Below are 14,438 nucleotides of genomic sequence, written 5' to 3'. Positions count from 1 at the left end.
CTTAATATTAAAATAACAATCTGCATACTTAATGAAATGAACATTCAATATATACATTATTTACATTGTTTAGTACTTTTATTATCTACCTATACTTTTCCTATAAAATATCATTGTCTGGTTGAATAAATATTCTTCTAAAAAATATAGAAGTTATAAACGACAATTATCAGATTATTGTCAAAATATTAACTTATTTTTTCTCCATGTAAATTTTTTATGTACATCATATCTAATAATTTGTCTTAATGTTCTTATTATACAAAAAGAAATTTTTAATATTTACATTAAACAGATAGCATCCCATCTTTCTTTTGTTTTTAACTATACTTGATTAATGGTTAAACCAATTTTCTTCCACAAAAATTTAGTAAAAAAAAATTTAATTTTTAACATTTTAATTTTTTTTGTTTCGTTAATTGAAAAATTTGTGTGAACTATATAAATTAATAATGGATAAATGTATCCCAATATAAAACATAGAATCATGAAAATTATTATTGTATATAATCATATTTATTTCCAAATTTTATGGCAACTTATAAAGGTGGATAATTTATTTTTAGTATGTTCATAAAAAATTTATTAACTTATACGCTATTGTAATTTTTTTTTTAAATAAAATCAGATAATTTTATTTATGATCCAGTTTAAAATAAAAAGTTGAAGCGATAAGGTGGGATAATAGTAAAGAATAGCGAGTAGAGATTTGTGATTACCAAGAATGAATACTTCTTCTCTCTCCTTCCTTCATTCAGCATTCCCAACTTCCTCCTCCTTCCCCCCTTCCTTTTCTTTCGTCGTTGAAGCGCATTCCACCACCCGCCGCCAAGACAGGACCGCCCGCCACACCCGCATCAGGAAGAAGGTCCCTTTTAATTACATTGCTTTTTTTCTAAATTATAGTAGCGGCTGCTACAATTCTGAGATTAGTCCCTCTTCTTCACTTTTTAATTTAGATGTGGTTGGGGAAATAGTGTAGAACGCAGCTATGGAGTGTATAGGTATTTTACGCAACTGGTGGTGTCAGGAATTAAAATCAGACCGTCCCATTTTTGGAAACACAAGTTGGAAGGTCCTATTTGTGTTTAAAAAATTAAAAAAAAATTTGGGATATTCTAATGGGACTAATGGCTATCCGATTAGTAGGCATAATTTTTTTACAAAGAAATCGGAAAGTCGATTTCTTCTTCTCTTGTTTCAGAAAAAGTTGTTCCACGTCCATGTCTAGCACCCACGTTCTCCATAACAAGACACAACACACATGATTCTCATATCCAAAACAAAAAAATGAGCCTCTTCTTCTTTCCTTGCTTTTTGAATAGTTCATTGTTTACACTAATTTCTAGTTGTTGACATTCTAGTAGTTCTCTAATGCTGAGTTCAAACGAGACTTTAAAAATAGAGACACTCTCTGTTTCTGTGTCATTACATCTCTGTGTTAAACACTAGCCTAATTTAGTGGATTAAAAGTCAATTCTTTGCCCAACAATATGCAATTGTATTTTACACCTATTTTATCTATGATTTTGTTTGTCTCTTTGTTTTTCTGCATTGTTGGCTATGGCTTTATATTATATGCACTATGTTGTGCTTTATGATCCATCTTTACATTTAGCGGAAGTTCATAAGTTTTGGTGCTGCAGGGTTAACCGAGTCATTCGAATTGGTTAAGCATGTAAACTTAACAAATTTGAAATATTGGATTACATGATTTAAGGAAAAAGTTAAAGCAAAAGAAAATGGAAATTTCGGTTCAAGAGGGGGGGGACTGTAAGTTTTTCTCTTTACCTTTTTCTTCTTGTTGTTGCTAGTACTTTGCGCTGTGGAACGGTCTTTTTACTGCGAATATGGACCAAGGCATTCTTTGGTAAAGCTTTCCTTGTTGATTGTAAGCTCACCTCATGAAGAATGCAATGCATATCTGTTTTAGATCATTTTCTGTTTTGTCAGGTTGAAGGGACACCAGAAAGGCCACGATTGTCCGTGTTCCGATCCAACAAGCATCTCTCTGTTCAGGTCATAGATGACACCAACATGCACACTCTTGCTTCAGTTTCAACAATGCAGAAGGCAGTTTTTGAAGAATTCAACTACACAGCTGGTCCTACAGTTGTAAGTTCTAAAATGCTTTTGATGTTCTGACTATTGCTTAATTACTGTCATACTTCAGTCCATATACTTGAAACATCCCGGTTCGTGTGATCAAATGTCATGTTTCCTTAATAGATAACTGCTCAAACTCAAAAGCTAAATTCAAGCATCTTTGATTGGAAACCTAACAATTAATGTTTACTGAGTTTCTCAGTATCAATGCATACTGAATATGAAACTGTTACCTCTGATGTTGATTTGCTTTATTAATGCCAATATAGTAGAAGTTTAAGTTTTAATTTGATTCATAATGGTCCATAGACTTGTAGATGAAAAAAACACTTTTACATTTTGAAGCTTCTCCCACTTTCACTGATATCCACTTTGAGTAATTGCATTATATTTTCAACTGTTTATCACACATTAGGTTCCAAGATTTTACCATTTTTTCCTCAAATTGTTCAATATATATTGGAAGCAGGAATCCAGATCACTCAGATTAAAGAAATAATCTGAAAGCCCAAGTTTATTTGCACATGAATCTTCATATTTTCCTTTTAATCCGAGTATCATGTATAATTTGCGTCTTGGCAAATAACCTTGCTTCTGTGATTGTGTTTCTGGTGTACACAGTTTGTAAGGTCTGACTCCCTTGGAAGAATTCTTGCTTTGTCTGCATCATCTTCATACTTTTCATCCACTCAATTATGATACTGATCTTTCCTTTTGTTTCTGTTTTCTTGTTCTTGTTTTTGACTTCAGGAAGTAGCAAAGAAGGTTGGTGAAATCATTGCAAAGTCCTGTCTGGAGAAAGGGATCACAAAGGTGGCCTTCGACCGAGGTGGATACCCGTACCATGGTCGTGTTCAAGCACTCGCAGATGCAGCTCGAGAACATGGCCTGGAGTTCTAAAATGATTATGCACTTGCCATGTAGTTCATTTTGAAGTTTGTTAATGATTTAACAGTTCTTTTTAAGGGCAGTGCCTCTTTTCCGGTGACTTTGTTATGATCCAATGTCTTCTTTCTTCTATCCATCTATCTACATAACAGTTCTTTCTATTTCCAGATTCTTATCCACCAAAAAGTAAAATCTATTCTAGGATGGTGTCTCATTTTTTCCCTTCAAAAGATAAACTATTAGTAAAGATCTAATTTTTTTTTTTGGTGACTAGTAAAGATCTAATTTGAAATATATGTCTACTAATATTAGGCTTTTTATTTAAATAAAAATTTATTATTTACCAGTTTAAATGCGGATATAGAAATATACTATTTTATGCATTTAGTTGTGTTTTTACAGTTAAGAAAAAGACAATTAAAGGGTGCATTTTCACACACCTAGGTTGAAAAAACGAGACAAAATTATAAACCATTTTCGTGCTCCATATAAAGAAAAATGAGGAAGAAAAAGTTTCTCCCGTTTTAATAGTCCCGTGCCATTTCATATCCATATATGAAAGCATCATTGGTCACATGGATGGAAACAAGAAAAATAAGTTTCAACAGTGGATGTTATCTAGAGATTAATTTTAATCCACTTGTAACATGTTAAGGCAGTAGTTGGTTGGGTCTAACATTTTTGTTGATACCACAATACATAAAAAAAAAATTTAGAACTATCACTATATTAAAATTACATTCCATGAATACATTCCTTAAATTTTAGCTACCTTTCCATTGAATACATAACTAATATATTTATACAAGTATAACATTTTTATATCTGGGAGCACTGCACCGATCCCTCAAGGAAAGTTCAGTTCCTCACTTCCTTCCCTGATCTGCTAAGCTCGAACCAAACTAGTGAACCTCTAATACAGCAGCTTTAGGAATGTAACAACATAATCGGCAACAACAGCAGATCCTGGGTAATATAATATGGTGTACTGGTGTCTTCATTGACAATTCGAAATACACCAGTTTCAACATCTAAATGGATCTTCTTCTTCCCAAGCTTCTGTTCTAACTTTAACCCGTTCACCATTAAAGTGAATGTATTTCCACTTAAGCCCATATCGTTTTCTAACCAATTTACACTTCTCTTCTTGGCCAAGTTTTCTAAAGGCATTTGCCACTCGTCTGACCGTATCTTCATCAGGTTTTACCTGCAACTCCTCCATGTCTGCAAATATCTAACTTACAAACATGATAGCTCCATGTCAAAGCATAGAAGAATTAATCTCATAATTGCTGAACAGCTTGCATTAAGGTATAGTAAGATTGATGGTACAACAAAAATATACCTCAATAATCTTTTCCGGCAAATGATGATGATCATATAACATGACCATTCTAGAAAACAATCTCTTTGAGACAGAACGTGTGTGTGCATGAACAATCATATTCCACAATGATTCTGCCTCATCTACCCTCTGATCCATATCAAATGCCAGAAGAAGGGTGTCATATGTTCCCATTGTTGCTCCTTGACCTTTGCTTAACATCCACTTTGCTACCTGAGGATTGATAAGCAGTAAGATTCTTTTCCATTCCTCACAAAGTAAACAAAACAACATATCATTACAGTTGTACATTGTAAAGGCTCAAACTCAAGCTGGATGGCATTCTCAAGAATATCAAAACATTATTATAAAAATAAATAAAGAAAGAAAAGAAACATACGAAAAGCACATTGATATATATTAAAGTACTAAAGATCCAAATCAGTGATGTGAGTAATTTATATAGACTGCAGCTTGAACAGCTGAAGGACCATTTCTTGAGCTAAAGACCATTCTTCACTTATATAATAACTTCAACCATGATCGATATAAACAATTTTGGCTTTGGTCGAAACTCAAATTCAAAGATTAAAAGTTTTACCCATGAACTATCTTTCATCTCATGAGGAAGCAATTTCAGCTTTGAACCATGTCATGGAAACATTTAATGAACACTTCTCACACAAACCATAACTATTAGTTGTCAAAGAGTGTCCCAAAATTTGCAGAAGTAAATGAAGAACTTAGTATAACATACTTGAATTACACGAAGCCATTGTCTCCTTTTCCTTAAGATTTTCAAAGCCTTGGCTGCTGCTATCACTGGGAACTCTGTCTCCCAAGCAGTCCATTTGTCTAAAGCCCCATAAACAGCCTCTTTCTCATTAGGAAGCTGAGATACCTAACGTTCCAATATTCAAAATGCACAAAAATGAACATACATAAATATATATATTTTTAAAGGTTCATTTTTTTTTTCTAACAAAATTCCAAACCGAAAATTAAAAAATTGGTATGAACAAACATACAATTCTAATAAGGTTCAATGCCTTCTGGCCAGATTGAGCAGAATCTCTGCTTTTCCACAAGTGGTGCTCTTTCTTTGCCACTCTCTTTTTCTGCTGCTTCTTCCCTTGTCTAAATTACAGGTGAATTGGAACATGAAGCATGAGTAAATGGTTAAAAAACATAAAATCACAAAAACTATAATATCATTGAACAATAAGTGCAATAATAACTTACTTCTCCTTCTCTGAAAGACTATTGCTTCGGGAAATGTTGGAATGACCAAGTGAGGAATCAAACGCACAATAGGCATCACTTCTCTGCAATTGAATACCAGAGAAGTGAGAATTTTTTTTTCTGAGCAGAGTAAGCTACACGAAGAAATGCAATTACTTTTGGAAAAATTATAACGTTATGTGAGATGGATAGTGTTGTTATTGAGAAAGAGAAACTATTGTTGAGCAAGAATTGAGGTTGAGCCCTAGTGTGACATTTGGGTGGTGAAAGAAAGGGGAAAATAATTGAGTTTTGAAGTGCTTGAAGCATCGTGGTTTTCTTCGGGGGACGAGAACGGAGCACAACAGCAGCAAGAGAGAAGCGTCGGCACCGTGGCGGAGCTCGGAGGCAGGGTTTGGGAACTGAGCTGAGTTGCTGTGAGAGAAGATCGAAGAAGGAGGGAGCCTGTCGCGAGGAGCAAGGTGGGCTTCAATTGGTTCATTGTGGGCTTCTATTTGGCCCAATATGGTTAACATTTTTTACTTTAGTACTCGTTTTAGGCCCACGATCATTCCCGTCCAAAAAAAAAACACAGAAAAGAGAGGATTGATTCTGTATTTCTATTTACTTCACGGTTGTTGCAAATTGAGTCTTACCAATTATTGTTGAACAAACTATTTGATATTGAGGGTTCATGCTCACGTGCATTATTAAATAGTATATTCCACACTTCAATAATTCTTCAGCTTTGCTAGTTTTGGTGGGGTTCTATTTTGCATCACTATAATAATCTTAAATGTTTCCCTACTAAATTAAACAATATATGGATAAACATTGAATATATGTTATGCTATAGAAATGATCCTCACCAATAATAAATGATGGAAAGTATATATAGTAACTTGTAATTAACAGGATCTATCGTTCAAAATCTCTAGCTGACGTTCTCATCAAGATAACAATAATGTAAATATATAATATATAAATGTATAACAAAGTAGTTTTCTCAATGATTAAGCCTTCAATCCACACTTGGATTAACCTACACCTCTCATTTCATTCTATGCCCGAACAGTCTAACACGACATTTTCTCTCTAATTTTTTATTCCTATGGTTTAAACTAAATATTCCTAATTTCTTATCATCCATTTGGTGTACGTATTCGTTTTATAGTTATTCAAACCAACTATAACATAAATGTCAAACACTTGTTCATTTATTTATTTTATATTTCCATAAAAATAGGTCTCGCTTACATGCATTCAACACGCATAAGTGGATAAATGAATAATACAGCATCCTCATAGAGTCATAGTCAAATCTTAAATTCATGTAGCATCAATTTCTTAAAAGTGCATATATACATGGAATAATCTAGAATGACGTTGTTTGCATATATATGATGCTGGAGAGGTTCAAGATTTCTCAAATAATAAAAATCACATCCTAAAAGAATCCAACATTAAGATCTCTGTATATATATATTCCGATAAAAATTAATTAAGCGAATAAATTATTATTTGTATCCATGGAAAATATAAACGCTAATAAATGTATTTATATAAGAATAAAACGATAATTATATCTGAAAGATAGTTTCTGTGTGTCAAAAATACTCTAGTAGACTAATTGTATAACTAACGTCTGGCTACTCTTGGCACACAGAAGCCATCTTCCGTGATTATAATTATCGTTTTATTCTTATATAAATATATTTGTTAATATTTGTATCTTTTATGGATAAAATAATAATTTATTCTTAATTAAACTCTAGATATTTACCCAAACATGTCTTTAAAAAAAAATATTAGCTATTACATAATAGTTTTATATATCTTTGCTAATCATAAATTTAATCTATTTACGGAGAGTGCATGTATTATATATGTTTTTGTTTTTTTGACTGAAGCAAACTTTTAATTAAACAAATAGCTAAATAGCATTTATATATTGCAGAAAATATATCAAATCTGAAATTAAATAAAAAAATGAATAAATTTTATGTTGAATTATTGTCTGAGAAAAAGCGTAAAGTTCGATTACAAAGAATCTTATATAAAAAAAATAAAAACTCATTACAATCTCTTTTGTTATATACGTTGAGCAATAGGAAAACAAGAATTAAAGTTTAATTCATGATATCGAAACTTGTATCATGAAGGGGAGGGTTGGGATGAAGTGATGGAAGCAAATTAAGAAATGGAATTGTAAGAGCATCTCTTGCGGAGGAAACTAACCTTGTTGCTTGGACAATACAAGTTACTTTGAATAACCAAAGAGGTATATGTATGTATCTATATATTCCTTAACTAAACATATAAAGGGGGCAATGAAAGATAATAATTAAAGTCGAAATGAGATAAGAAAAAAAAGGAGACTTGCACGAAAACAGCGTTGGGGAACGTAAAAAGAAAGCAGACCTAATGATTAGAAGATTAGGGAGAGATTAGGGGGGTTATAGCTAGCTAGAGAGAGAGCACGTGCGTCAATAATGAGTGGTTGACAGGTGTGTATGGTTGTGGGATCCACCAAGATTCTGTTATTTCATCGGGAATTGAGAATTCGAGCCGCGAGATGCGCCGTCCTCGGCCAAATTCAACACTTTATTTCGTTCTAACCACGCCTTCTCATCACTTTTTGGTTTTACCATTACTATAATAGTGGCTCGGCGTGGCTCGGCTCGGCTCGGCTATCGTACTATTACTGCAGCGTGTGGTGGTGATTAATAAGCTGATTTAGTTTACGTAATATCTGAGTAACTGAGTTGCGTGATTAAGATCCAAACACACCTCCAGGCTGGATCGGAGCTGCCATCAAAGTCAATAATGTTAGTGGTAACTTGGAATGGTTTCGTCATACACTTCACTGGGTTTACGTTTCAGATGAATTATTAATTTATTATCATTATTCCTCAGTTTTGTAATTTCCAACATGCTCTATCCAGCACAACGAAAGTAGCTCCAACTTAACATTATTTTATTTCAACAATCCTAACTTTGAACTTGGTTAAGTGTAATTGGATATGATGAAGTAAATATATGTTAGCATTGAATTGGGAAAACATCAACCCCAGCCCCTCCTGAAGAATTATTTTATATATAATTGTTGTTTTGAAAGTGAAGTTAAGACTACGGTGGAACACGAACCTTATAATATCGAGACACGACATTGCAATAAATCTTATGGGTTGGCATCTCTACGAGTGAGGTGCGTTTCTAAAAATTTATACCACACAAATCAGTAGTTATTTGAGAGATATATAAATTACGAGATAGATATATAACATATTTTGAGTATGTGTTAAGTCATTTATTTGTTAAGGTTTAAAAGGTGAATAATATGAGAGAATCCAAATAGATCCCTACAAAATATAGGTAAGATTTTATAAAAAATATTATTTATATATATACCAAAATCAGTCACTAAAATTAATTACTAATGTATTTGTATATAAATATATATGTATTTTAATTTATTTTTAATATATATTTATATTTTAATATATATTTTATACTGATATACATGTATCATTACTCAAATTTTATATAGTATAATTTAGATTATATTTTTTATAGACTTGTATGTCTTTTAGAAGTGATACTCTTGGACTGATCACAATTTTAAACTTAATTTAAGAGTTGAAAAGTAAAATGTGTACATCTAATAATATTTTTAACAAAAAAATATTCTTTGACTTAAGGTATAAATTTTCTATACATTTTTTATCCGGCCCTTTTTATACGGTTTTGATTTTTCGTGTGGGAGAGAGAAATGTGTATGACAATATGGTGTGAGGAGAGAAGTATTTTATTTGGCTATAAAAGGATATAAATCGAAGACACTGATTTATTTGCATTGTTTTGTTTTTTAAATAAATAATCACAAATTGGATCGTCCGATTTGTGATTTCGAAAATAAAAAGTTTTTAATATTGAAATTAGACTATCTAATTTTTATTTTAACAAATAAAAAAATAAAAAATACAAATCGAACGCTCCAATTTGGAGTTTATTTTTTTCTTCAAGTAAATCGGACCCTCCGATTTATAATTTATTTTTTCATCAAACAAATCGAACCGTCCGATTTGAATAAAATACTATATAAAAAAAATACTTAATTTTTCAATAACAATATATTACATATATTTAATCAATATAAAAAAAATTAGCCCTGTATTTTTATACAGTAAACTTTTTTTTAAATAACAAAAATCTAAGTAAAAAATTTCTAACCATAGAAGCTCTAGCTAGTACGTAGCATGTCAAAACAATTTATATGAAACCACACCATTTTATTATCTGGTATGAGCAAAAAACTTGATGAATTTTCGGAGTATTAGTAGTATGTCTATTAATATCAAACGTGACTATTCTAATAACTCTACTAGTAATAATTATGATGCCATTATTACTACTCACTGATTAGTAATGACATGATTTTAAACCGAGTCAACAAGTCAAGATCGTGATATATGTGCAAACAAAATGACCACATTATGATCGCATAATAATCCAAAACAGATCATACCACACTATTCTTCGCTAGCATTAGCATGGCTGCACGCCTGCACTATTCCCCAGGCCACCGAGGACAAAAAATTGTTCAATGCTTTTTCTTAATAATATGAATATGGGTTTTTTTTCTTCTTCTGTTTTCTAAGATATGTTATAATCATAAAATATTTTAAAATTACTAATAATAAATGGTATAAGTTCAAAGAAATTATATATTTATAATGGTTGACTAAATTTTTCTCTCATTGTGTTCTATTGCATGCTATTTCTTACTCCACTATTCCAAGTTCATACCGTAGAAAATGAACCTCAATGACAAAATTATTAGACATCAGTGTAAGCAAGTTTAAGGGGCCATTTATAGTTTGATCTTATCCGGTTCTACTAGTTGCACTATATTATTTATAATCACATTCAATATATACGTATAATTTATTGAAAAGGATAGATTATTAAAATCGATTAATAACTATGTTAGAGTTAATTAAATTAATACTAAATTAAAAAAATAAACAACGTATAATATGTTATTTTTTATTAATTAAATTATTATAATTTAAATTAATTTAAAAAATAATTTTGTCACACTGCATTTAAGGGTTTGTCGTTGGCCAATAGATTGCTGCATGCAGCAGGCAGGATTCAAACCCCTGACACTTGCTTAAGTGGACTAGTGAACTAACCACTAGATCAACCCAACTTGGTTAGCGTTCAGGTAATTTATTTTCCTTTTTGAATAACTCGCTTGCGAAGGAAAAAAAAAACTATGTATTGAGTGTTAGTTATCGTTATTATTCTTGCATAACAGAAAGATTTAATCATTATTCTCTTAACATTAAGGTTAAGGGTATTTGGAAAGGTATAATTTAAACACAATCCATGTAAAATGATATTACTGTAGTTAAATAATATTATTGGTTGACCCTAAGTTAAACTATACTCTTGTGTAGATAGATAGCGATGTACAGAGTACAACTGTAACAATTACGTAAATAAATTGCAATGCTCTTTGATTTGTCACGTATTTAACAATTTTGCATTCATCTTCGTTAATTAATGTTTGGTCCCACGGGAAAGATGATGTTGATAACATTCACGAATCTGCTATATATCTATCTATTATAATACTTCTATGTGTAAATTCAATAAGAAGTCAATTTTTTTTGTTTGTCTGTAAATTGAAATAAGAAATAATTAACATATGATGTATGGAAGACACAATACGATACATACATTTTAAAATTTTTGATATACGAGAACATACATCTATATAAAGTATAAAATATTTTTTAAATAAATCATAATAATATTTTGATATTTTATTGATATTAAAATATAAATTAATTTTTAATGTCTTATTTTAATTATATTAAATATTTAAAAAATAATATTTTTTATTTTAATAAATAATAATATATACTATATCTAAATTTATTTCAAAAATATATGTTAAAAATAAGACTGAAAACGCTTACATGTGATAGTATTTAAGTGTGTTTAAATATGTCAAAAGAAAATTTTTTTATTTTTTATTAAAACACGGTTAGACAGAACATATACGCATATTAAACGAATATCAATAAATATTATATTCAAAATATATGTAACACATAGACACAATAACTTAATAAAATATCCGTACTTATCTACTTGATAAGAAATAACATAAACGTATAACGTGCTATGAAAAAATAGATTTAGTCTACATACATACACGTATGTTACCGTATAATGATTAAAATCATGTTTGCGACGTTACCAATTTTTTTTTCTTGGAGAAATAAAAGACAAAATGCTTGAAATCATAATATAGTAATTAATTAAATCCGAGCTTTAAATTATTAGTATTCAATGAGAATATTTTTGAATGGATTTAGCATATCCACGGCGTTTATTTAATTTCCTACATGAACAATTAAAAGTCATTAATAGTAGTCATATTAAAAGGGCTATATATACATGAGAGTCAAAGAAGGAAGAGGTGGTATAATTGACTTTGCAATTCGAATGATACCACACACGTAAAAGAAAATGCAATCGCTATGGATAACTATGAATGAAGACGGAAATAGAGACCCTGCAAGGGTTTATGAATGGAAAGTAAAGAAAAACGTGAATTTAATAAAAAGTGAAAAACATAAAAAAAAAAACAAACAAAAACAAAATAGAGAATGAATAAAATGTATGGCGTGGAGGAAGCCGTGAAAGATTAGCCGAGCGGTGTCAATTAAAAATGCCGTTTAACTACACAGACAAGACAAGCTACTAGTTAATTGCAAGAAAAGGAAAACACAATATTAAAACAAGGGTGGGACCCCAACACAAAATAATAGAACTAATTTTTTTTCTTCAATAATGTAATTTGGAAAAGATAAGTTAGTGCTAAACTGTTATTAAATTATAGATCTAATTCATTTTGAATCTCATTTATCTCCATCTTATTTACTACTAAATCTAAGACATGTTTAAATAAAATCAATTTTAGCATGTGAATACATTTTTTTTAAATAAATAGATGTATGTTTCCTTAACTCACTAACATCAAAACCAGCTAAAGCATTTTTTAATTAATAGTAGTACGAAAAAAAAAACTTAAAAACATGCATGTTGTTTATTATGTTTCATCAAATAAAAAGTAATGGAATTAGTCAAATTTTCTATAACAAGTCTATAACTTTTTCATGTTTTATTTTAGGAAAATATTCGCATGATAACATCTTTACATAAAAATGATATTATAAATTTTAAATGATTAATTAAATATATTTAATTAAATATATAAATTTATTTAATAATTCACAATAATATTATAAAACGATATCATCACGAGAATGTCTATAAGGTAGACTTCACGTAAAACTGATATTTAAAAATTTTTAAATAAAAATTTAGTCAAATCAATCAAATTATCTAAGTATCAACTTCAATTAAAATTGACTCTACCTGAGTTCCGTCTATTTTTTTATTAAGTTACTTATAGCTATGGAGAGAAAAATAATTAGAGAAGAGAGAGAGAAGAAATGCGGGGACCGCACTGAACGCCTTTACGGTGACGCCATCTAACAACACAACACACTCAATGCTCAAACTCATCCCTATTCTATTCTTTCTCTCTCCATTCTTATTACTCTTGTGTCTATATATAAATAATCCTCCAATCCCACCTCTATTCACTGTTTCATTCCCAATACCAATTCTTTCTCTTTCAATTCTCACACCTCACCTCCAGATGGCAGAAGAACTCCACGAATCCGATGTTGTATTCGCCAACCAGCACCGCACCAACGACCAAGTCCAAGCCGATCACAACAACAAGAACAAGAAGAAGAAGAACAACAAGGTACATCCGGTGGGAAGCAGCAGTGCTGATAATAGGTCGTTGCCGGTGAACATCCCGGAGAGCAGGCGGCTGACGATGAGGTCATTGAAAGATTCAAGTCAGGAGGAGGAGGAGATGGTGCCGCCGCACGTGATGGTGGCCAGAAGAGTGGTCGGAGGAGGGAAAATGGCGTTCTCGGTGTGCACAGGCCATGGAAGGACCTTAAAAGGACGAGACCTAAGTCAGGTCCGCAACTCCGTTCTCCGGATGACCGGCTTTCTTGAAGCCTGACCTCACCGCCTCAACGTACCTCTTTTTTTTCTTTTTTCCTTTTTTGCCCCCCATTCCATTCTTGCATATATAACAACTCATCAAAGGGAAAAGTGGAAAACCAAAATTTCCATCTCCCCACTCTCATTAATTATTGCTTGTAACAAGCCCGGCGGGGAAATTAAATTAAACTATATAGAGAAAATTCCAGATAATTGTTTTCTAATTAATTAGAAATCAAAATATCCATCTTCTTCATCATCATCATCAACTAACTAATCTCATCTTATTATTATTCTTATTATATTATGTTTTGCTTTCTCACGGGATTGTATTTCTATATTTCTTTATAGTTTATACATTGTTCAAGCTAAGCATTAAGCAAGCAGCTTTCAATCAACTTTGCCCAATTTCGGAATTTCCTCATTATGCTTCCTTCCACCCACTTAACCCCGTCTGCCGTCTACATATATATGTCTAATTTTTATGTATTTTAATTGGGAAAAAAAATTGTTCTGTAACTATCTTCTTACAAAAATTATTCTTTGGCTTGTAAGTAGTTAAAAATCGTTTTCTTTTAACTATTCGGTAAAAATGAAAATAATAATAACTCTTCAAAAAATTACATTTGTGCATGTAACAGTGATATTGTATACGCTACTAGTTGAAATTTGTAAATTTATTTTATTTGCTAAGTTGAGCCGATACAATTTTTTATGACTATAGAAAGTATATTTATGTGTATGGATCACAGTAAAAATATTTTTAACATTTAGTTCTAGTAATTTTTTTCAT

The 14,438-nt window shown here is 31.0% G+C and overlaps 3 protein-coding genes across 3 annotated transcripts; 2 read left to right on the top strand and 1 right to left on the bottom strand.

Moving 5' to 3' along the window:
- Positions 1–642: 642 nt before the first annotated feature.
- Positions 643–3,155, top strand: LOC112714384 (large ribosomal subunit protein uL18c). Its single transcript, XM_025765969.3, has 3 exons — positions 643–868; positions 1,954–2,115; positions 2,857–3,155. The coding sequence occupies exons 1-3, from the start codon at positions 725–727 to the stop codon at positions 3,004–3,006; spliced, it is 456 nt and encodes a 151-aa protein (XP_025621754.1). The 5' UTR covers positions 643–724; the 3' UTR covers positions 3,007–3,155.
- Positions 3,156–3,660: 505 nt separating this feature from the next.
- On the bottom strand, positions 3,661–8,734 carry LOC112714382 (pentatricopeptide repeat-containing protein At4g18975, chloroplastic). Its single transcript, XM_072205710.1, has 7 exons — positions 8,687–8,734; positions 7,778–7,834; positions 5,561–5,643; positions 5,347–5,455; positions 5,076–5,219; positions 4,340–4,552; positions 3,661–4,228 (listed from the first exon to the last, which is right to left on the bottom strand). Exons 1-7 carry the CDS (start codon positions 8,732–8,734, stop codon positions 4,019–4,021), a joined length of 864 nt encoding a protein of 287 aa, XP_072061811.1. The 3' UTR covers positions 3,661–4,018.
- Positions 8,735–13,283: 4,549 nt separating this feature from the next.
- LOC112714381 (protein S40-1-like) lies at positions 13,284–13,664 on the top strand. Its single transcript, XM_025765963.3, has one exon. It carries the CDS (start codon positions 13,284–13,286, stop codon positions 13,662–13,664), a length of 381 nt encoding a protein of 126 aa, XP_025621748.2.
- The last annotated feature ends 774 nt before the right edge of the window (positions 13,665–14,438 follow it).

This window comes from Arachis hypogaea, chromosome 10 (assembly GCF_003086295.3).
Source record: "Arachis hypogaea cultivar Tifrunner chromosome 10, arahy.Tifrunner.gnm2.J5K5, whole genome shotgun sequence".
NCBI lineage: Eukaryota > Viridiplantae > Streptophyta > Magnoliopsida > Fabales > Fabaceae > Arachis > Arachis hypogaea.
Note: the sequence above shows the minus strand (reverse complement) of the source record. Positions and strands in the feature narration are given on the sequence as shown.